This window comes from Lissotriton helveticus, chromosome 5_1 (genome assembly GCF_964261635.1).
Source record: "Lissotriton helveticus chromosome 5_1, aLisHel1.1, whole genome shotgun sequence".
Classification (NCBI taxonomy): Eukaryota; Metazoa; Chordata; class Amphibia; order Caudata; family Salamandridae; genus Lissotriton; species Lissotriton helveticus.
Genome location: NC_136065.1, coordinates 89,819,215 through 89,842,481, shown reverse-complemented (window position 1 = coordinate 89,842,481; position 23,267 = coordinate 89,819,215). Strand labels below are relative to the sequence as shown.

At 45.1% G+C, this 23,267-nt stretch overlaps 1 protein-coding gene across 2 annotated transcripts in view; it reads right to left on the bottom strand.

The window, feature by feature from the left end:
* The window catches only part of LOC144754193 (E3 ubiquitin-protein ligase TRIM39-like), an 81,473-nt gene that overhangs the window by 26,584 nt on the left and 31,622 nt on the right, over window positions 1-23,267 (bottom strand). The window contains exons 3-5 of one of the 2 annotated variants that reach the window (XM_078641777.1): window positions 22,903-23,133; window positions 15,872-15,894; window positions 2,508-2,589 (exon numbers count right to left, since the gene is read on the bottom strand). In XM_078641777.1, coding sequence (XP_078497903.1) covers window positions 2,508-2,589; window positions 15,872-15,894; window positions 22,903-23,133 — 336 coding nt within the window. The remainder of the gene's footprint in view (window positions 1-2,507; window positions 2,590-15,871; window positions 15,895-22,902; window positions 23,134-23,267) is intronic. The other variant, XM_078641776.1, reaches the window with a different exon arrangement.

Sequence of the window (23,267 nt, the reverse complement as noted above, 5' to 3'; positions counted from 1 at the left end):
GTAGGACTGAATCCGTTTTTTGTTTAAGTTTGGGGACCCAAAGCTGTTAAAGAAGGTAGGTTCAAGGTACTCTTAACAGCCTTGAGGGTGTGGGTATTCTTTAGGAAATTTTTCGGGCTGGATTATTAAAACTTTTCCATCTGGGGAGACTTCAGGAAGGGTGATGCACTTGTCACATGACAAGATCTCTTTAATCTTCTGAAGAGGGGGATTTCAAAATTGAACAACATGCAGCTATGTTCTTGGTGGTCATTCCAAAAGTTGTCAGAGGTGAGTGGTTCGGTGCAGCAGGACTTCCTCAAGCGGGTGAGAGCTAAGCAACAACGTAAGAAAGATACAAAAAGGGGCGTGGGGTCGCACACTACTCACACACCGGCGGTATCGCCCCTAAGGACTCTGGTTAATGTAGTTAAGTGTTCCGCGATGCATCATCTTTCGATCTTCTGCTGTCTTCGCCATCCCTGGACACGTGTTTCGGGGTATCACCCCTCATCAGCAGGGATAGGCCGTGTACTGGGGTTGCCGATGGCTGCCAAATATCTGCCAGGTATAGTACCACTCAGGCGCGTAGGGGCGGGGTCCCAGGCTTGTCAGCCGGCGGCTCAAGGGAGCTTAAAGTTACAAAAAGGGGGGTGGGGTCGCACACTACTCACACACCGGCGGTATCGCCCCTAAGGACTCTGGTTAATGTAGTTAAGTGTTCCGCGATGCATCATCTTTCGATCTTCTGCTGTCTTTGCTGTGTACTGGGGTTGCCGGCGGTAGTGAGTAGTGTGCGACCCCACCCCCATTTGTAAGGTAAGAAAGATGTTTCCCAGTGGTATTGGATATTTATTTCCGCAGCAGATGAGAAAATCTTAGTTCCATACCTGTACTGGGAAAAGGATCTTCCAGAGCGGACTACAGAGCAATTATGGTGAGTATCTTTAAATCTGTTATACACTCTGGTCAAACCAACACCACTTAAAAAGATTCCTTTGTTTACTCTCCATTGAGTTTACTGGTTATTCACCAGTGAATTTGGCCAAGATCACGTCAGAACCAGCAAAATATTAGAAGTGCAGTCACACAGAGGCGGACGACATACTCATGTTCATGGAATGCCCGTTATTGGCCTTCTTCTAGTGGTATGTAAGTCAGGTGTTTCGAGAAACTATTGGCTGCGAAATTAAGGTAAGCCCCCTGCCTATTTGGCATGGGCTTGTGCCCTTACTGTGACAAGTTCAACTCGTATTGGGCCCTGCTGATATTTTTTCTGATATCGCTAGCAAGAAAGGAAATCTGTAAGAAATGGATTTCTCCCGACCTGCCAAAGGTATCAGAATGGCTCAGATCAAGAGATGTCAGTAGACTGCACTTGGACCGCAAGTCGGCTTCAGTAGATAAAAGATGGCGTCCCTTTGTGATATGGCAAAGTTAATCATAACATCCTATGATTACAACTCTATCTTGCTGAGAAATGGGTGGTTCTCCTTCCTACAAAATTGTAAAACTATAAGAAATATTCAGTAAACACATACGCTGGACACTCCCAGTGGAATAGTCTAGGCCCACAGCTTACTTAGCTGGATAGTGATATGAGGACAAGAAAATGTAAACCGTTACTCTTCAACCTTGGAATGATTAGCACACAACCTCTGTTACTGCAAACTCCATCATCGCTGCTCTAGAACGTTAGAACAAAAACTCCTCTAAAAACATATCCTCAAATTTACAGGAGGGCTCAGTGAGGTAAGTGCTCACTACTGGAATCGGTCTGACCTGTAAGACACAGCTGTGAATTCTAGAAAGACAAACTCACCCTTTCATCCTTCTCGGGATGTTACACTACACACTATCAAAGTGGAACATATCTATTTTATTAACAGCAATGATGAATGCCCAAAATCTGCAGTACTTTAGAAGATCTCTGCCCACATACCCTGACTACAGCAGCAGACAGGCACACAAACCCTGCCACTGTAATCACCATCATCACTACTCTAGAACCTTGATGGGATTAGCACACAACCGCTAACACTGTAATCACCATCATCACTGCTCTAGGACCTTGGTGGGATTTGGACTGAGGAGCTAACTTTGTAATAATAATCATCACCGTTCTAGAACCTCAGTGGAATTAGCACACAATACCTAGAACTTTAAACCCCTTCATCTGTGCTCTAGATCCATGGATCAACAAACACACAATCCCTGCAACTGTAAACACCATCTTCCTTGTTATAGAACTTTTAATGACATTAGCACACCATACTACCTCTGCAGAGAGAAGAGTTCATGTCACTATAAGCTGTAACCTCGAGGCACTGCCACTTCTTAGGATTCTTTCTTTATCTTTGGCTGAACTTGTATGTGGCGTCTATTGGATCTATCTGTTCATTTATCCTATGGGGGTTCCATAGGATCAGCAAGGGCATTCATTTTATTAATGATAGATAAGATTACAATCTGGAAAACGTCTTTGTGTATATAGTTTTGTAGAATAAGATGTGTTAAATAAGACTCACCACTGTGCACTGGAAGTTGGCACCAGCATGAGGATGTGAATTCAAAATCATTTTCTCAATCCCTGCTGGGGTTATGCTACACCTAAAATGCATAAACTGGATTAACTTTAATGGGTAATAAATGGGATGCAATTCATTGGACTTTCATCTGCATGGATTGTGCAGTCAGAGGCCCCCAGCTTCCACTGATTTGCCCTAGAAAATATTGTAACATTGTTTTACACCTGAGTGATCCATGTAATTACCTTGTAAGTCCCTAATAAATGGTACTACCTCTAGCCAGGACCTGTAAACTAAATGCTACTAGTGGGCAGCAGCACTTGTTATGACACTCACTAAAGTAGACATTTAAAACGTGTCTCAGGCCTGCCACTGTGTTTTAAACTGACATTTTGACCTGGAAAAATAAACCTTGGGCCAAGCCTAAACCTTCCTTTTTAGGCTGAGCTTAAGCGTACGACCTCATGCATACTTTAGTATACTTCTCTTGTGGTCTTAAAGACATCCTCCTGCATTTGTTTCAGTCTCCTATAAAAATCCTTGCTTGCTAGTGGTCAGTCCTGCCTCGGTGTCCTTCCTTTTTAGGTCTCGCCTAGCGATGCAGCGCATGCGCTGCTCACCTTGGCAAGCCCTATAGTCGTCAGTTTGGTGGCAAGAGGGGAACAGGGATGTGCACGCTCACGGCGCCCTGACAGCCCATGTGCATGTTCACGGCGTCTCTTTCAGCTTGCGCCTGGACAGCTGAGATGCACGCTCACGGCATCTCTTTCAGCTCGCATGACCTCATTTAGTTTACCCATCTCTAATAGCTGTTGTAATACAAGACAATACCCTGTGCTGCTCTTGCTGTACTCTCTGTCCTTCCCTTCCCTTTCCTCCCGCCTTCCCTCCTATACTCCTCTCCAGCCTAGTCTGGCAATTCCCTGCCCGAGATAGGGTGTCGGACCCCGTCAAAGAAGCAGCTCCAGTTACAACCCACTCCCTTAAACGTGGACAGCAGCATCCGCCGTACGAGCTGTACTGCACAGCCTGGACAAAGGCACGTGAGGACATCACACACAACCGCTGTATGACGCACTAGGATTGGTTGAGGGAAAGTAATACTCCCGTCCTAAAATGCCCATTTATAACCGGCACCCAGGATATGTTCAGCCGTAGGATTGGTTGCTATGCAACCCGGAAGTGCTAAAATTACGGAACGAAAACATGACAGCCATTACAAGATCAGTTAAAGATGAATGATAGGATACTGAATGCACTGATGGTCCATGTCAGTAGTCCACAGGTGGGCACCGTACTCTCAGAAACGACAGGCAGTTTCGTAAACTTTTTTTTCACAACAAGTTTTATTGAGTGATTAAGTAGTATTAAAGGCATGGTTCTCCACAATCAGGAGATCACCACCAAGCATCATGTCACGTTTTATCATTAGTACAAAATCTAATCAATAGACAAGAGAAAATACTGAAAACTCCCCCTCCCTTCCTCCGCCCACCAACCCCAACCACCCAACTACCCTGCTACCCTCCCCTTATCCCTCCCTAACCCTCTGCACGTGAGTATAAAAAACATTCAGTACATTGTCGTAGTGTGCTAGGTATGACGCACCGCCTAGGCCCGTCCAACATCTTCCACCAGTATTTCCTCTTCTAGTTCTGCGGGAGGGTCCAGTAGCAATCCTCTATATTCCGCCCATCGCTTCCATATCTTAAAATGCTTTCGGGGACATCCTCTGGCCTCAAATACAGGGCGTTTCAGTCCCATACAGTAGTCCAGCCCAGCCTTCCATGCACACAGGGGGGGGGGGGCTCGCTCTCCCTTCCATGCTCTGGCCAGGTCTCTCTTGGCAACAACAAGCCCCAGCAACAACAAATGACGTTTATATATATTGCCACCTATACCCTCCAGCACATGGAGCAAACCTAATCGAGGGGTTCGGGGCAGATCCCATCCCAACACCTCAGACAAGCAATTCCAAACACCCCTCCAGAATCTGACCAGCCCAATACATGACCACACAGTTTCGTAAACTTTTGATGTGGAGCCTGCTTCAAATAATATATTTGACAGTGCATCGTAAGAGTGATACTTATTTTTGGAACTTTGGCGCACCCCCCTATTGAAATGTAATGGGTTTTTAAAAGCGACGAAGAACGCTATACAGAGGGGAAGGTATGTGGACATCTGATCGCATGAACACCATTTAAAATTGTCATTTGCTGGGCTGGGCTGGAAAGTCAGTAGTTAATCTGCGGGTCAATAAAGTCGTTCCTTGCTGTAAAGGAAGAATTTAATATATATTAGACATGCTTATTACAATATGGGCAACTCTCACCTATTTGCATGCTTGATGAGAGATGTATCTGTCGGGCAGAGAGATGGTAATTGGAAAATATCTAGACAGTCACGAGTGTGAGGCTGCTGAACCTGAGTAGTTAGTACTCGAGTTTGCTCAGAATTATTAAGGTTCTTCTGGTGATCGTCGATTTTAACACAGTGGCGGATGGGCATGACCCGCTGCACATCGAGGACTCCTTCCAGTGCGGCATCTACTTCGATTCCAGGATATGTATCCTCAGAGTTAGTCTACTTGGACCATAAGCAATTTCAGTGGACTAAGAGAGGCTCGGAGTGTCCTTTTCCCACGGGGAGGCTCGCTGGCACACAGAGAGAGGCTCCCTTAACCGGTGGGTGTTTATTCTTTTCAGTAAGGGAGCTTCCAGCTAAGTTGTGAAGTGTGTGTGTGCTTTTAAAAGAACGTTATAAAAAACAAAACACTGGGTACAGCCTGCAAAAAAAAAAAAAAACAATATTTTGGAAACAGTATTTTATCTTAAACGTTTTACACATTCTGTAGCAGCCTATCTTATACTGTGTGTAATGCAAGTTTAAAATAATGGCTTGCATGTTCACAGGGCTTTCTGTCACAGACTGGGGCCTTTTAGCACTAAACATATGCAAGTCACTATTCCACACTGCACCATCTAGGATTTGGTGCAGTGCATTAACTAATAGAGGTTTCATAATGTATAGTGCATTTCCCACTGATTCACATAACTTGCATTTAAGTTTCGTCTAAGCTGTGCGTTATTTTATATTTAGTTACTGGAAGGTGAAAGACTGAAAAAAGTGACAGAATATTTTGTTTGTAGACTATGCCCCCACTCTCTCACCCAGTCCCCTTGCATGCAGCATCACTGTTCCCATACTTTTTAGGTCTTGCCTGGTGTTAGCTCTCGCCATGCGAGAGCCTTTTGGAATCAATACGGATTCCAAAGCATGCACGCGGACGGACAGAAGATGTGCACGCAGGTACTGGTGCTTTACTGGCGGTGTGACATACTGGAGACTTTTTTTTATCTAGACATCCTTCTGCCATCACTTGTTTTTATTTATGCACCCTTGTAATTTTACAGCATTAGGTGCTTTCAACGGAATTAAGGTACTCATCCAGTAAACCGTCATGAATTAGGTTACTGCTTCCCAAGCTCCGATGCCATCATGGAAGTGATTGCTTGATTTAACAGGCTGCATTGTCATTTTGAGCTGTTTTGTAGAAATCCTTGTGAGACATTGTTTGCCAGCCACCTTCACTGGCCAGTACCGGCGACATGTTTTCTCCGATCCATTCTTTGGAGCCAGGACCAAGTACAGATTGATTCAACTTAATCTGTGCCGGTCTGCTGCTCCTGACGTGATTGTGATGCTATTTCTAACCGCCCACTCTCCCTGCCTGCTGCTCCCTCCACAGCGCTTGATTTATTTATTTTTACTGTATTGTCTGCTTTGCTTAGACGCAGCTGGCTTTCCGGCACACCAGCTCAGTTTGATGACACTGTTTTCGAGCTGAATAGGTACAGAACAATTCCATGTTGATACATATTCGCAATACAAAGTAACTTGCAAGGACCTTCCAGATGTTGCCAAGTACGGGATCAATCTGGATGTAAGATTCTTTATCATGCACGGTCATGGCACAAATGCGAAATGCAGCTTCACTTGCACATACTAACTGCAGATTACTAGTGTTGGCATATAGTGTTGGTACATTTGTACCCCCTTACAATTGTGTTTTATCACCCAGCCCTTCTGCTGTCTGAAAAAAACACCTCCGGAGATAGGCAAGGGTCTAATTTGTTTTCCACATGATGATGGATATTATTATACAAAACCAGGCGACTCTGCCACGCCCACCTTAAAAAAAGCACAACTCAGAGGGGCTCTCATATCGGCAGTGCCCCCTTGCACGAATGCACTCTGCAAGAAAAAACAAATATCTATCTATCTATCTATATATATATATATATATATATCTATATATATATATATATATATATCTATATATCTATCTATCTATATTTATCTATCTATCTAGATCTATCTATATCTATATATCTATCTATCTATCTATATATATATATCTATATATCTATATATCTATCTATATATATCTATATATAGCTATCTATATATCTATCTATATATCTATCTATCTATATATATATCTATATATCTATATATATATCTATATATCTATCTATCTATATATATATATCGCTTATTAAGTGTATCTTAGTGAATACATATATTAGTGAGTAATGTTTAAATATTTAAATATAAGGATTAGTGTTTCACTTTGTGTATAAGTGGCTGCATGGGTTGGTGAGTAGCTACATGTGTATGTATATGGGTTATTAGATGTTTTTTTTTAATATCAATATGAGTGTCTATATGTTTGGTGGGGTTATTACTTAGAACATAGATGTATGAGTGACTGACTCTCTTTTTGTATGTGTTTTGAAGACAGCATATGTGCAGGACTGTATGGGTGGATGAGTGTGTATATGTGGGTGTTACTGACTGAATTACTGTCTCACTATTGTCTTTATCAGTAACTACATATGTTTTAATGTAGTATATGTGAATATTGATGTATATAAGTGAGTATATGTGAGAGTAAGGGATTGTAAGAGTTCCTTTTTAAATAAGTATGTGTTTCTATAAGTGATTCTTTAAGAGAGTATGTATAAGGTTCCTTAGAAGTAAGGTGGTAGTGTGTGTATAGCTGTATATGCAAATAAATGGATGTTCAATAGTTTATTTGCATGTGTGAGTATGTGTGTGAGTAACTTTTGGATGACTGTCGTTGTGTAACAGGATATATAGGTAATCACTATATATGATGACTGAGTATATGTATGAGTGACTACACAGAACTGTTGGTGAATGAGTGGATGTGTATATAGATGGTGGAATTATTGAATTGGTTGTTGTAACTGGTATGGTATCTCCATTTTTTTGAAAATTTTAGTTTCTATTTTTCAATATGTGTTTCAAAGGTTACATTACAGTGAAAGGAGGTCTGTCACTCTGTCACAAGGATGGTGTCATCAGTGATGTCATGAGTGATGTCACTGACCATGTCATGAGTGATGTAATATGTGACGTCATCAGCAGTGCATTGCACGTGCAAGTTATAGTGAGTCCAACTAACTATAACGTGGGAATTTCAATGGTTTTATGCGAGTAAAACTTCCAGCTAACTATAACTGGTGTGAAACCTATGGTTTTTTCAGTGAATTTAATAGATTTTTTTAAATGCTAATTCTTAACTATAACTGGTGTGAAACCTATGGTTTTTTCAGTGAATTTCATAGTTTTTTTAATGCTAATTCCTAACTATAACTGGTGTGAAACCTATGGTTTTTTCAGTGAATGTCAATGGTTTTTTAATAGCAAATCTATATAGGTATAAAAAGTGAAAAATGTTAAAACGAATTTTATATTGTATAACTATGTTATTATTATTTTTTTTAACCCCGGGGCGCTCCCGGGGAGCGTACCGGTGAACGCACGGGTACGCGCAATATTACGGCGCGCCCCGGGGCGCGAACCGGTGAGCGTCCCGATAGCGCTATTGCCGCGAACTAAAACAACATCGTGACGTATCGCGTATCCGCGACGCCTTGCGTCATAAGACACGTATCGCGTGATGCGTCTTATGACGCACCGCATAAGCGCTCCCGGAAGCGACCGAGCGTATACGATCGCGCAACGTAAGCGCCCCGATGCGCTTACGCTACGCGCCCCGGGACGCGCCCCAGGGCGCGTAGCGTAAGCGCGTCAAGCCATGTGACTTCAAAATAACACTTTTCATTGGTTCAGAACATTTTCTTTTCAAAATATTGAGAAACCCACCCATTTCTCTCACTATTGCTTTGTACTTGGAGAGAGCAAGAGGTGTTCTGTGCATTATCTTCTTCTCAAAGTTTCCTGATCTACAGCAAGGGCTGCAAGGGAGTCATCCAGCAGTGATTCTGATGGTTTTTTGCCTGAGGACCCTCCTCACCACAAAACAAAGGACCACTTCATTTGGAAAAATTTTGACATCCCTGAAGGAAAAAAAAAAGTTAATGCTGCTAAAGTAACCTACAAGATATGTGGCAGTATTTTATCCAGAGGCAATCCTAATAAAAAATATAGCTTTGGAAATGCCAATTTAATTAGGCATGTCCAGAGAAGAAACCCAAATAACTATTCCAGGGAGAGTGTCAGGGACCTGGCACGGAATTTACCAAGAGATGGCAGCAGCACCTCCACTGGTGGAGCAACACCTTCAGGAACACCACGTGGAAGAATGTTCCCTAACGTACAGCCGGTGTTCGCAGGCATAACATTTCTGTGCGTGGACTGTGAGGTACTCCTCTGTTATGGGGAGCAGAACGTTGAACTCATTGCTATAAAGAGACAGGAACACCGCTGCCCTCCCCGTCCCTAATTTTTAAAATTTTTTTGCTCCTGTTGAGCAGTTTTGGAATCCCTATTTTTGTTTTTCCCCTGAAAAAAATCCCAAAAAAACATAAAATCGTTTTTAAAAAGTATAAAAAAAAATATAAAACAACAAAAAGAAAAAAAAAAGTTCTTTTCAGAACTACCTCCAATTTATAAAAAAAGCTACATTTTTTTTAAAACTCTGTCATATTTTTATCTCCATGGTACGCTCCCCGGTGCGCGTATCGGGCGCTCCCCCCGCGAAAATCGAAAAAAAAAAAATTGTCTTGAGACATAGCAAAGGCACATCGGGCTACCAGTCCCTACAATTTTGCCAAGTTTGGTCAAAATCCATTCAGCCATTCGAGCTAAAAGTGAAACAGACCGCCCTATGGAAATTAACATGGGGAAAACACGTTTTGGGACCCCCCTTTTATCTCGGCCCCCGCTTGACGAATCCCCCCCAAACTTTCAGGGAAGGAGCGGAGAGCCGCGAGGCAAAGTTGCTGAAAAATTCAGGCTGATTCCTCAACCGGCGCCAAAGTTATTCCAAATAGAATGTTGCGATTTCCCTATGGAAATCAATCCTAACTATAACTACCTACTGGCGACCGCCAGTAGGAGATATCAATATCTATATCTATATCTATATCTATATATATATCTATATATATATATATATATATATATATATATATATATATCCCTTCACGACGTTGTCCGGGTATGAATTGCTGCCGGCCAGTAGTATATGGTTTTGTAGGATTTTGTTTTGATAGCAATTCTTATCTGTGACAGGCCTGTGAAACGCTCCGATTCACAGTGCACTGCTGATGCACTTAAGAGTGCGTGTTCAGTAGTGTGTGAACTCGAGTTTCCCTACTTTATTTTTCCTTGCAATATTATATAGCGCAAACTCGACAACATGGCATGAGCACAATTTACATTACAGAAGAACACATTCATTGTGGTAGGCACGGGGAGACAAAGCGATTTGCCTGGAATCACAGGATGTTGAGCTGATGCCGAGAATCGAACGTAGCTCTCCAGCTCTAAAGTTCGCAATTCTAGAACTTGTGGCGGGAGGTGTGTCTAAAAGTGTATGTCGGTGCTGGCCATCAATGAGAGAGATCTGTGCATTTTTCAAATGGGTGGTGAAAATATATGAGTATGTTGCTGGAGATGTGGGCTGCCGTGCCACCAATGTACTTACCGGGGGAGGGTAAACACCCATTATTCCGCAACTTTCTTTCCACATACCATCACCCCGCATACTTTCATTACGAAAGTGCCATGACTCCGCAATGCCATTATAACGCATGGCATTACATTTTATATGCTTTTACCACGCATACATTTACAACGAAATTCGTTGTAAATGCATGAATGGTAAAAGCATGTTTTTTTTTTTTATGTTTGGATAAGGCATGTACGGGTATAGGGGTATATGTTTTGGGGTACTGAGGTATATGTTTTGGGGTGTTTGGAACAGCCGCCTGAAACTGAACTCAGACAAAACGGAAGTCCTCATCCTGGGATCATCACCCTCCGCATGGGACGACTCCTGGTGGCCCCCGGCCCTGGGCAGCGCACCCAAACCAACGGACCACGCACGCAACCTGGGCTTCAGCCTGGACTCCTCCCTGTCGATGACCAGACAAGTCAACGCCGTCTCCTCGTCATGCCTCAACATCCTACGCATGCTACGTAAGATCTTCTGATGGATCCCCACCGAAACCAGGAAGACGGTCACCCAGGCACTCGTCACCAGCCGACTGGACTACGGAAACACCCTCTACGCCGGAACCACAGCCAAACTGCAGAAAAGATTCCAACGCATCCAGAACGCCTCCGCACGACTCATCCTGGACATCCCCCGACACAACCACATCTCCGGACACCTGAGAGACCTGCACTGGCTCCCCGTCAGCAAGAGAATCACATTGCGTCTCCTCACCCACGCACACAAAGCCCTCCACAACCAGGGCCCCAGACACCTCAACAACCGCCTGACCTTCTACACCCCCACCCGCCAGCTTCGATCGACCAGTCACGCCCTCGCCGCCGTTCCTCGCATCCGAAGGGCCACCACGGGAGGAAGATCCTTCTCCTACCTGGCTGCCAAGACTTGGAACTCCCTCCCCATCCACCTCCGCCTGACCCCAAGACCATCTCTCCTTCAGGAAGCAACTCAAGACCTGGCTGTTCGAGCAGTAGCGGTCCCCCCCTCCTCCAAGCGTCTTGAGACCCTCTGGGTGAGTAGCGCGCTATACAAATGCTATGATTGATTGATTGATTGATTTGGGTATTTTAAGGGTTCAGATATAGTTTTGGGTTATGGGGTACAGGGGTAGTTTTAGGGTTTAGGGATAGGTATGGGTTTTGGGGTACAGGGGTATTTTTAGGGTTCAGGGCTAGGTTTGGGTTTTGGGGTATAGGGGTATTTTTAGGGTTCAGGGGTAGGTGTGGGTTTTGGGGTACAGGGGTATTTTAAGGGTTCAGGGCTAGGTTTGGGTTTTGGGGTATAGGGGTATTTTAAGGTTTCAGGGCTATGTTTGGGTTTTGGGATACAGGGGTATTTTTAGGGTTCAGGGCTAGGTTTGGGTTTTGGGGTACAGGAGTATTTTAGGGTTATGGGGTAGGTTTGGGTTTTGGGGTACAGGGTTATTTTTATGGTTCAGGGCTAGGTTTGGGTTTTGGGGTACCGGGGTATTTTTAGGGTTCAGGGGTAGGTTTTGGCTTTGGGGTACAGGGGTATTTTAAGGGTTCAGGGCTAGGTTTGTGTTTTGGGGTACAGGGGTATTTTTAGGGTTCAGGGGTAGGTTTGGGGTATGAGGTACAGGGGTATTTATAGGGTTCAGGGCTAGGTTTTGGGGTACAGGGGTATTTTTAGGGTTTAGGGATAGGTTTGTGTTTTTGGGTACAGGGTATATTTATAGGGTTAAGATGGGTTAGTGTTTAAGGGTGTTGGGGTATTTTAAGGAGTAAGGGTAGGTTATGATTATGGGGTGCAGGGGTATTTAAAGGGAGCAGGGTGGACACCTGGAGCTGGAATGTACAGAACCTGGGAAGAAAAAACAATGAAATATTGGGCACAACGCTCGCTTTTTTTCCGTAATCCCACGCCCCGCACACGCCCACGCCGACAGCACACGATATTAGACATGGCATGAAGGGCGTTTGTCACGCCCCCAACACACGCCCACAGCACAACGCAGACACGCCCACAAAGGACTACTTTGCTGGCACGGTTCTTTTACCTTTTAAATGCATATGGTGGGCGTCTGCATAGCCTATGTCCTTCTGCTGCAACTGCCCTTTCTAACGCTGTATTGGGTGTTGTGATTGGTGCTGTGGTTCTTGAGATTACCCGCCTCAAAGGTTTGGGCTCTCTCTTTATTATATTAGTATAGATAACTCCTTATATTTCCATTGTCCCCACATTGCTGTTGCTCCCCGTGCCTGTGTCCGAGGCCCTGCTTTCTCTTTACCATTTCGCATTTCTGCCCCTATGTGTTCAGGCCTTACTACTACAGCTCGTTCATTGGACACCGATTGAGTTGGGTTATGTAAAACAAGGGCAGAATACGGCTTCCAGAGATCAGTTGAAGTACAGCGAGTGGTGGGCGGCTGTAACTGTTATATCATACTATAGGCAGTGTCCTCACATTGAAAAAATAAGAAGAGACGATCTGATGATGAAAACTAGATCAGCAAAACCCTTGGTCCAGAAGAAGCAAAGTACAAGCAGCAGAACCCAAAGTAAAGTGAGACACCCCAAAGAGGGCATGTCCAAGGGGCCCCGTATTGGGGGCGGTACAAGTCCAGTTACCTTGAAAACAACGATTCCTAAAGGTAGACACAGTGGTATCAGAGTAAAAAAAGAGAAATGTGGAAAGGAGTTTTGCCCGTGGTACACCACTGCAAGCCCGATCAAGAGACATATTAAGAAAGTTATCACACGATATAACAGTTTCAACAGATTCGCCAGCCTTGAAACAGCAGTCAATCAAGGAATGCTTTGGGAAAAAAGAGAATATGGCCGGTTTAGGCCCTAGAGATAATGTCAAAGCGAGACATGAGATTGGCATGAATAAATCCAAGGTAGAAGTTGCGCCTCCACCGACGATTCGAGCCAAGAAAACCTCATTACCTATACAATCACACCAGTCGTGCAGAGCACCCAAGGAGGCAATAAGAATAGAGGAGATCTTTTGATTACATCAGGTGGAAAAGGAGAATGAAAAATCAATGATACATGATAAAATAGATGTAGCAAGCAATGTAGGAAGTAATGAAGCAATAAACTCGGAAAAAGATTCGATATACGGACATGAAGATCCGAATATTATCGATGATTCAGAATCCGAGCAAGTTGAAGTCTCGTATGAGTCATTTAATGCTTCAATGTCGTCCGGTCAAATGCTGGAGCTGGATTATTTAGTTAATTCGTTAAACTCAAAATCGAGCTTTAACTCAATTACATCGAGGGCACAGTATAATACCACACAAAATGTTGCAGGTACAAGACGGTGTGGTAAACAAGATCACGATCTGGAAACAAACAGACAGGAAATGGAAAAAAATGAAGGCAAATCAACAGGAGATGAAGATCCGCCTCCAAAATTCCCGGCCCTGTCCGCAATGGGAGCAATAAGTAGTACATGGTTACAAATGTCGGATATTTTAACACAATCAAACCTATTCACAGAACAGGTTGATCCAGTACGACCCTATTTCTTGAACCAGGGACCAGGAAATTCAACACATAAACCACTTACCAAGCAACGGGGCCCATCACACATTACCTACAAATGATCCCAGAGGACAGGCGCTGGATTAGGGGGGGGGGGTTATTTTGTCAGTTTTTATATACAGTACTGTACCTCATATATAGATTTGATTTACATATTCCTAACTATCACTAGTTTCAACTCTCTTTCCTCTGGTCGATGGACCATTAGTTAGAGTAGTGGATGGTGACTATAACTAAAAAAACAGTTTAAATCTTTAATTAAATAACCACGGACTCATTTGTAAACTTAATAAACTTTATCTCATTAGTCTTGAAAAAAATACTCATTCACTCAGTCAACAGTGCTTACACGGTAGTCATACATAAAGGAACATTTAAATGCAATGCAGATCAAGTAACATTTAGAAAAACATCGAGCAGCTTAAGAAAAATAAGAAGTTAGAGACAAAAAGTTCAACAGAAATACTTTGCAAAAAGATATTGCAAATTAGAAAACATTTCAATGAGCATCATGTACCCACCGAAGAAACAGGAAAAACCACCTCCTGTCCAAAAGGTTGCGGAGGGGGCCTCCTGAGAGGATGTATGATATTACAACGCAGTTTTTACACCACGGTACCATTACAACGCGTCAAATCACAACGCAAGTCGTTACAACGACTTGCTCTGGAGGCGCTGGATTTTGGAATAGTATGATTTACTATTCCAACTCCAGCCTACGTTACAGTAGGGAGGTGTTGGAATTGTAAATCATGCATTTCCTTAGTGCATAGCGCCATCCAGCGCAAGACGCTGTAACGACTTGCGTTGTGATTGACGCGTTGTAATGGTACCGTGGTGTAAAAAGCGCGTAGTAATGGCTGTCGCCTCTCCTGAGATAGGCTCAGGAGACAAAGATCACAGGACGGGATGAACAGATACAGCTTAATCTCTCAGCAAACCGACGGACAGAGACGATCTCCCAACTATCTTCCTCTCATGTAGTCTCCTCGGGCGCACTCTCCTCCCAGGCTACACCCGCAACGTATCTCGTTCCTAATCTGATGAAGCTAAAAAACACTCTCCTAAAGGTACCCCAGTTATACAGCAAAAGTTGGCTAGCTGGACTGAGAGGACAGTGACCTGGACAGAGGTTTGAGGGTTGGAATGAGGCTTCTGAAGACTCAAGAGGAATCTATGGACTCGAGGGAGGTCACTGCAGACCGGAGAAAGATTTCTTAGGACTAGGAGCAGATCTGAGGATTGCAATGAGGTTTATGAGAACTGCACGAGACCTCTTCTGATTGGAGGGAATTTACTAATGGTTGAGGCCTGAATATGGCTTTAATGACATTTCAATGATGTTGGGGAGCACTGAAGGGATAGTTTGAAGACTGCATCCTAGTTAGGAAATTTTGAATGAGTTTTTGCACAACTCTGAATTGATGAAAACCTGAGGGGACTTTTCCAGACTGTGCTTGCGTTTTCTGTGTGTTCAGGGTACTTTTCTTAGGACTTTAGTTTTAAAGATACGAATATGTTTTGTGTAGACAGCAGCTCGTTTTTGTAGCAATTATTTCAGGACTCTAAAGAGTTTTCTGACAGGTCGCAGGGATTTATGAACATTTAATAGAGTTTCCTGATTGGTGCGTGGAAGTTTTCCAAGGACTTACATTTCCAGAGGAATAAAAGGTATTTTCTGGGGACTTCATTTTTTATTTTTTGAGGATGCAAAGTGATTTCATGAGGAACTGAAAGTTTACTAACACTTTGTGTGAGCTCAGTAGTGGCATTTACACACAACAGCAGGGATACCTGCTCCTTACACACAGAGAGGAGGATAATAAGCCAGCCTTACCTGCTTAGGGTGCTTCTGACATCCTGCAAAACAGATAAACAAACACAGTAAAATCAGTTTCCAGAGAAGATGTTAAAGTTATGGCAGTATTTTTAGGAGTGAAACACATCTATCCATGGTTATAAAACATTGACTGAGGTCTCACGACACAGCCCACTCTGCGGTATTGCATGACTAAGCACAGATTGTGATATTCTGAATAAGGTCACATGACATAGCAGAAACTGATATTCTGAATGGTAACGACACAGCACAGTGTTTTTCTGAATAGAGTCACAAAACGCAGCACATTCTGATATTCTGAATGGGGTCACTTGACACATTGTATGATGTTTTCAAAAGGGTCACATGCATGGGCATCCTATAGGGCTTGCCAGGGGTCACAGCTGCGACTCCTGGATTGCCCCTTGTGACCCCTGCACTGCTTGTGCAAGCCGTGGCTTCAGAGGTAGCAAAATGAGTACCAAGAACACAGAGGCAGCTTATCCTGAAGGGAGTCATGCTTCACCTTTGTTTTTTGCCAATTCTTAATTACACTAATAGTGAATACCAGCTTATTATTCACTATTTGAATAATAAAAAAATTAGGCGCCAGGATTTAGAATGAGAACTTTAGTCTCAGATGTTTTATGTCAAAAAAAATTTTAAATGTATGTAGTGTGTGTGCTGCTGGAGGAGTGTGTTTGTGTGAAAGAAAGCGTGTGTTTGTGTCTGTAAGTGTGAGCATGAGTTTGTGTGAGTAAAAGTGAGTGAGTGCCACTAAAAGGCAGTGAGTGAGATTGGGGGTCAGTAAGTATGAGTGAGGTAGAATGAGCATCAAAAATAGTGTAAATGTAAATGTATTGCGACTTATATAGCGCACGTATCACCCGAAGGCATCAAGGCGCTTGCCTTGGGAACCCGTCCTGGTTTTTCCCTGTGAGATAACCCCTACTGGGTATTCCCAGGGTGAAAGCCAGGCATCCCGCAGTGGGTGGGCCGCCGTAGTGGAGATTAAGCAACTATTGCCCAGAGTTGCAGCGTATGACCCCATGGTCAGAGAGGCACCGAGGCGAGATTTATCGAGCCTGCTGACATTGTTTCCGTACCCTGCCGCGTCGGGAATCGAACCCTGGTCCCGGGGCGACCTCTGCTTCTGGGTCTGCCGCCTCTAACCGGTGAGCCACAGACTGTGATGTTATTCTTGCTAGTCTGCCATTGGCCCTTACATACAAAAGGTAATTTGTGGCTAATAAAGGGACCTGTGGAGAAATTCTACCACTGGCATACTGAAGGCAATTGTTGGCATTACAGGCACATGTGAAAAATACTGCTACTGGCATGCTCGGGATAATTCTTAACATAATGGGAACCAACTAAGTAATACTGGCACACTTGAGGAAATAGTTGGCAAAGGGGGCACCCATGGCAGAATGATGGCACTAGCTCATTGGAAATGCTTCTTGGCATATGGGAGTAAAACCATGACACATGGGAGAGGGGTACAACAATCACAAAATTCTAGTCCTGATGTAGTAGATGTAATTTCATTCAGTGGTGGATTTTCTATGGGGGTGTCGGGGCATCGCCGCCCAGTATTTGTTGCCCGTTGGCCCCTAAAATGCATTTAGAAGGTTCATATTCCCGACTGGGGTGCTTTTATTTCATCCTCAGACCAGGTGCACATTGCAGGCAGCAGACTTAATTTATGAGTGGGCGGAGGTGGGGCATCAATATAGACAGCACTGGAAGAGCGTCTGGGTCTGAAGACGTGTAAGTGTGCATGTCGGGTTGAACGGGTGTCTTCCTACGACCAACCTGACAGGTGCACATAAGGCTTCTCCTACAAACACGTTAGCGAGCCGGGGAATCACAACCGCAGTATTCCTGGTCTCTGAAGAAGCGCTGACTTTGTCTGCTCCAGCCAATCCAGACACTGTTTTAATGCTGTGGAGCAGCGTCTGGATTGTCTCAAGAGGCAAGGAATAGGCCTAGTCATGAAGGCAGCATTGGGGTGAGAGGTTTGGCTTTACAGAAGAACATGGCCAATCAGAGTATAGCTTTATTATTAAGCCATGCAGTGATTGGTCATTTGCTACCCCTTGCTTCTTTTCCTTCATTAGCTCTACTGGTTCCGCCTCAACATGCCCAGCCAAGGTAGTAGCAAAGACCAGCGCGAGGAGCGCTGCATGGAAGTAGTGGTTATTATAATAAACTGTTTAACAGTATTAATGTTTTCTTAAGATGTTTAACAAGACAGTACATTAACCTTGTAAACAGACAAAAGTGATACACGGGAAGACGTTCAGAATATGGTAAAAAAAAAAACATAATGAAAACGGGCCATAAAATTAAAGGGTCTAGAGAGGTAACCTAAGGAGCAGTGGAAGATTAAATCACAAGGGGAAGCCAGATGAGTGAGCCACAAAAATAAGTATTTTCTGATTGAGGACTGCCACCAAGTGGCAAAACGTAACCTTCATCTTTTAAGTGTACCATGCAACCTCTGAGAGGATCTAAGAAGGCCAAGCGACGCTAAAACAGTAATACAGTACGACTTCAGGATAGTAACATTTTAGAATAATAAGCACGTGTCCCATGGCCTTATGTTTGTTCATCAAAGTAGGATCCAACGTTTGATAGCTTAATAAACCTTTTAAATAGACTGGCAGGGAATCTAAGTTTTATAATGAATGAACCTCCCTTGGACAGTGGGTCTTACTGGCCCCATTTCATTTCTCAACACTGACACAAAACTATACTCCAAAGTTTTAGCTTAATTGGGGCTTGGTTACCAAATCGCCGCATTTTCCTGGAAGCAGAAATGGCATTTGAGCATGTGTTTAGATTAACTGGTGAACTACATGTTTGTACCAACATTGACAGGTCATGGTCATTATAAACAACTTCAACTTCGAGAGTTTCAGAAGGGATGCTCTCTGTCGCCCTCAGAGGGATGCTCTCTGTCGCCCTCAGAGGGATGCTCTCTGCCGCCCTCAGAGGGATGCTCTCTGCCGCCCTCAGAGGGATGCTCTCTGCCGCCCTCAGAGGGATGCTCTCTGCCGCCCTCAGAGGGACGCTCTCTGCCGCCCTCAGAGGGACGCTCTCTGCCACCCTCGGAGGGACGCTCTCTGCCACCCTCGGAGGGACGCTCTCTGCCACCCTCGGAGGGACGCTCTCTGCCACCCTCGGAGGGACGCTCTCTGCCACCCTCGGAGGGACGCTCTCTGCCACCCTCGGAGGGACGCTCTCTGTCACCCTCGGAGGGATGCTCTCTGTCACCCTCGGAGGGATGCTCTCTGTCACCCTCGGAGGGATGCTCTCTGTCACCCTCGGAGGGATGCTCTCTGTCACCCTCGGAGGGATGCTCTCTGTCACCCTCGGAGGGATGCTCTCTGCCGCCCTCGGAGGGACGCTCTCTGCCGCCCTCGGAGGGACGCTCTCTGCCACCCTCGGAGGGACGCTCTCTGTCGCCATCGGAGGGAGGCTTTTTGTTGCCCTCCGAGAGATGCTCCCTATCCCCCTTGAATGGATGTTCTCTGTCGCCCTTGTAGGGATTTCCTGGATGTTCTCTTTCACCATCATCCAGTGCCATTTACATTGAGCTACTTCTCAGGAAGCTTCTTGACTGTAAACTACTCAACAAAATATTTGAGCAGAGCATCAGTTAAAAGTGACAGCGTATGACCAAAATAAGGAGATTTATACCGCTAATCCCTCCCTAAGCTATATTGGTGAGGAATTTGGTTGCTGTTCAGGGTGTCACAGTAATATATCAAACTTCTTTTGCTGGCGAGCAGCAATTTGTGGACATAAATGTTGCACACTCTGTACTATAACTAACTGTCACCTGTAATATAAAATTGCTACTATTCTTCAAACTAAATAGTCTTCTGTGGCAGGCTCTATCTTTATCTGAAGAGACAAAAAAAAAAACAGTGAGCTTGCCATTACCTATTCCAAATTCAGAATTATATAGCTTGCTCATTGTTACTCTCCCCCGTTTTGGAAGGAACCATAACACACACATGCATGCACACTCTGGAGGAGAAGCAGGGTATCATAGCAGCCACTTGCTGCCTGCCGCTCATCTCTCCCTGCGTCTCGGCAGCCTCCCAGGGCCATCACGCTCCTCCACTCCTGGCGGCCCCCCGTTCGAGAGGGTTATAGGGGGCAGGGGACTGTCGAGCCGGAGGCCCGGCTAGGTGCGGCTAAGTCCGAATCCAAATCCCGGCATGGTTTGCAGATCGTGAACCAGGCAATCGAGGCAGCCAAGGAGTGCGCAAGCCGGCGACAGCAGACCGGCGCTGACAGAGGTTTCCTGTGGGGGCCCCGTGGATCCAACCCGGCGGATCCAAGGAGCGTACAGGGCAGAGTGTGCGTGGTGGCCTTAGAAAGCCTCCACCATGAGTGAGCCCCCGTGAGACCCCACGGAGGCGGCTCTGACAGTGAGGGTGTGGCTTGTGATGCCAGGGCACTTTGCTCCCCCTTGCACCTCACCCCACCATCACCCGCCACCGGCCATCTCGAACTGGGGAAACATCTGGGAAAAATACGGGAACAACAGAGGGAGCACCTGGCCCGCATGTTTGAAATGGGCAACCAGCTTCTTGCCCTGATGGGGTATCAGGAGCCTAAAACAAGGCGTCAGGTATGTCAGCCACCACCAAGGGCCACTTAAGGGCCTTCTTCAGCTGCACGGGCCACAGGCTATTTGAAGTGTGGAAGAAAGAAAGAAGGAAAGAGGAGAGAGGGGAAAAGCAAAAAGACTCACCTACAGGAGCTCCAAAGTATGGTGCCCAAAAAGAAGCCCCCCTAACCTCAAGGGACGTCATGGAAGTGAATGAGCTCACAGGCTCAACATACTTAAGGATCACAAGAAGCACGGCCTCATCACTCAATCAAGAGCCACCGCTAGTGAACGCCCCCCATTAAGGGCTGATAAGCACATTCATTATCCCAGATAGCCCCTCGGAGGCAACAAAAGCTGCCATAGAGCACAAAATCTCAAGACCAGACCCTCGTTAGCTGTCCCCCCACCTCAAGCTTAGGTATCACTCATGCCCTAAGGACTGGGAGTGGGAAGTGCACGAACAGGTCCAACTTGGGGGGGTGGCATGAAGGGGGTGCATTAAGTGGCAAATGAGGGAACAAATTGCAAAACAAGCGGCAAAATCCACAAAGAAAGGGCCCATGAGGAAGAGAATGAGTCCAGGGGGGCCTCGCTGAACATAGAGAACTACAGGGCAACAACAAATGAGACAAATGGCCCTCAAGTCACAGAAGCTCTAATTCACTGGCGAAGTAAGCAAGATCTAGAGGCCAATGATCCAATGCCATCCACCCCGAGGTCAGCTTCAAGCCTCTCACCTGCAAAGAGCCAACAGGATGACACACCAGAGGCAGAAGACAGAAGACCTCGCGGCCACCTTTCTACAAAAGCTAGAATTGACAAGTGAAAGAACCCTGAACACACAGCAAGATGTTTAGGGAAGAACGCAGACGTCAAGGAACCCTGCATTGAGAGTCAGCAATCAAAAGACCAAAAAGACCTCCACTTGAAACATCAAACCGATATCAAAGGGGGTGATGGACGGAGCGTTTGAGCAAATCAAACGCTCACCCCCAGTCAACTGATCTGGGTTTAATCCATCACCATTCTTTAGCCTCATCATAGAGCAGCTCCTTGTTGGGCTGCCACTGCAATACCCAACGGGCCCCGCCGGGGAGGCTCTTTCCCGGAGTTCTTTTCAGGTTGCCATTGTGAAGCTAGGTGTTATGAGGGAACTTGTGAGTGGTGAGTAGAAGTGAAAAAAAGTGCTTGTGATCTAAAAATGGCTACAAGAAACTCCAAGGGTAATTGTATTCTCTGGGTTCTTGTGCCCTGTGTTAAAAACGACTAATGAGTCGTGGACTGAAAGGGGGTGGGGGAAGAGAGAATTATACCTGCTTGGGTCTAGATAAGTGTGTTTGGTGTGTGGATGGTCGACATGTTTCTTGCTTAAACGGATCTAGGCAATTCTTCAGGACCTAGGATACATCTATTGCTGTGACTGGGTATTGTTCAAAAGTTTCTTCCCCTATAGCCTGGATTTGAAGGTAATCTCAAGAGTGTGAAAATGTGAGAGGTTAAAATTGGTCTACCTTCTTGTGGACATGCACCTCATTTGAGGAATGTGACTGCCCCAACCATGGAAGGCCAGAGTAATCGCTAATTAAGCCAGGGAGGAAACTTGACTGAGGATCCGCACTGTACGGGACCAACTCGCACCTGGCTCACACGGGAGCTTGCAACACTAAAGGGCAAGAAACATGTCGACCATTCACACACCATACACACTTATCTAGACCCAAGCGGGTATAATTCCCCCCCCCCCCCCCCCTCAGTTAACATACGGCACAAGAACCCAGAGAATACAATTACCCTTGGAGTTTCTTGTAGCCATTTTTAGATCACAAGCACTTTTGTTCACTTCTACTCACCACACACAAGCTCCCTCATAACACCTAGCTTCACAACAGTAACCAGAAAAGAACTCCGGCAAAGAGCCCCCCCGTGGGGCCCATTGGGTATTGCAGCGCCGGCCTAACGAGGAGCTGCCCTATGATGAAGAATGACACCCCTTGGGGTGTGCGAGGGCCCTTGCTCCTTATTGGAGCACTCCCAGTGAGACTACGCACTCTCTATCGAATGCCTGGACTTCACACAGATGGCCCCTTCCACCCCCTCCTTTTTCCCCCTTTTCCATTCCCCCTCCCCCCCCACCACCCAGGAACTGCATACTCTGTGATTTGCATTAACTTGAATATAACATGGTGAGAGGTCACTGTACATTCCACTGTTTGTATATTGAGTTGGGCTCTCAGCATCAAGGTGGACAATGTAAATAATCCATGTCTGTATATTGTGTGCGGCTGTCAGAGTGCGTGGAGTCACTTAGCATCGACCCACCCAGGAGATCATATGTGTTCTGCTCATACATTTAATAAGGCACACAAAATATGAATATTCCACTTCCTTCTTTTGTTTTATTTACCAAACAGTATCTCACCTTCAGGAGTTCCGGCGCCGGCTCCTCACACTTCTTTTCTATCTCCGTTATCAGGGCCTTGAGAGAGGTGATTTGATTGGAAAATCTGGTAATATTTGCATTTTCTACCATGGGAATTTTCTTCTCCATCTCCTCCAGTTTTTCATGCAGTGTTTGCTCCTTTTCTTTCATGAGCTGCCACAGTTTTTCAAACTCAGGTTTAAGTTTCTTCTTCTCAGTTTTTAACTTGCTCTGTGAGAACCAAAGAAAAGTTGGTTAGACTTAAGACGCAGTGTGTTATCAGGTGAGGTATGTCACACTGTAGCTTTCAGCAGGAGTCTCTGTGTTATTAGGTGAGGGTTTCACACTGTAGCTTAGGGCAACAG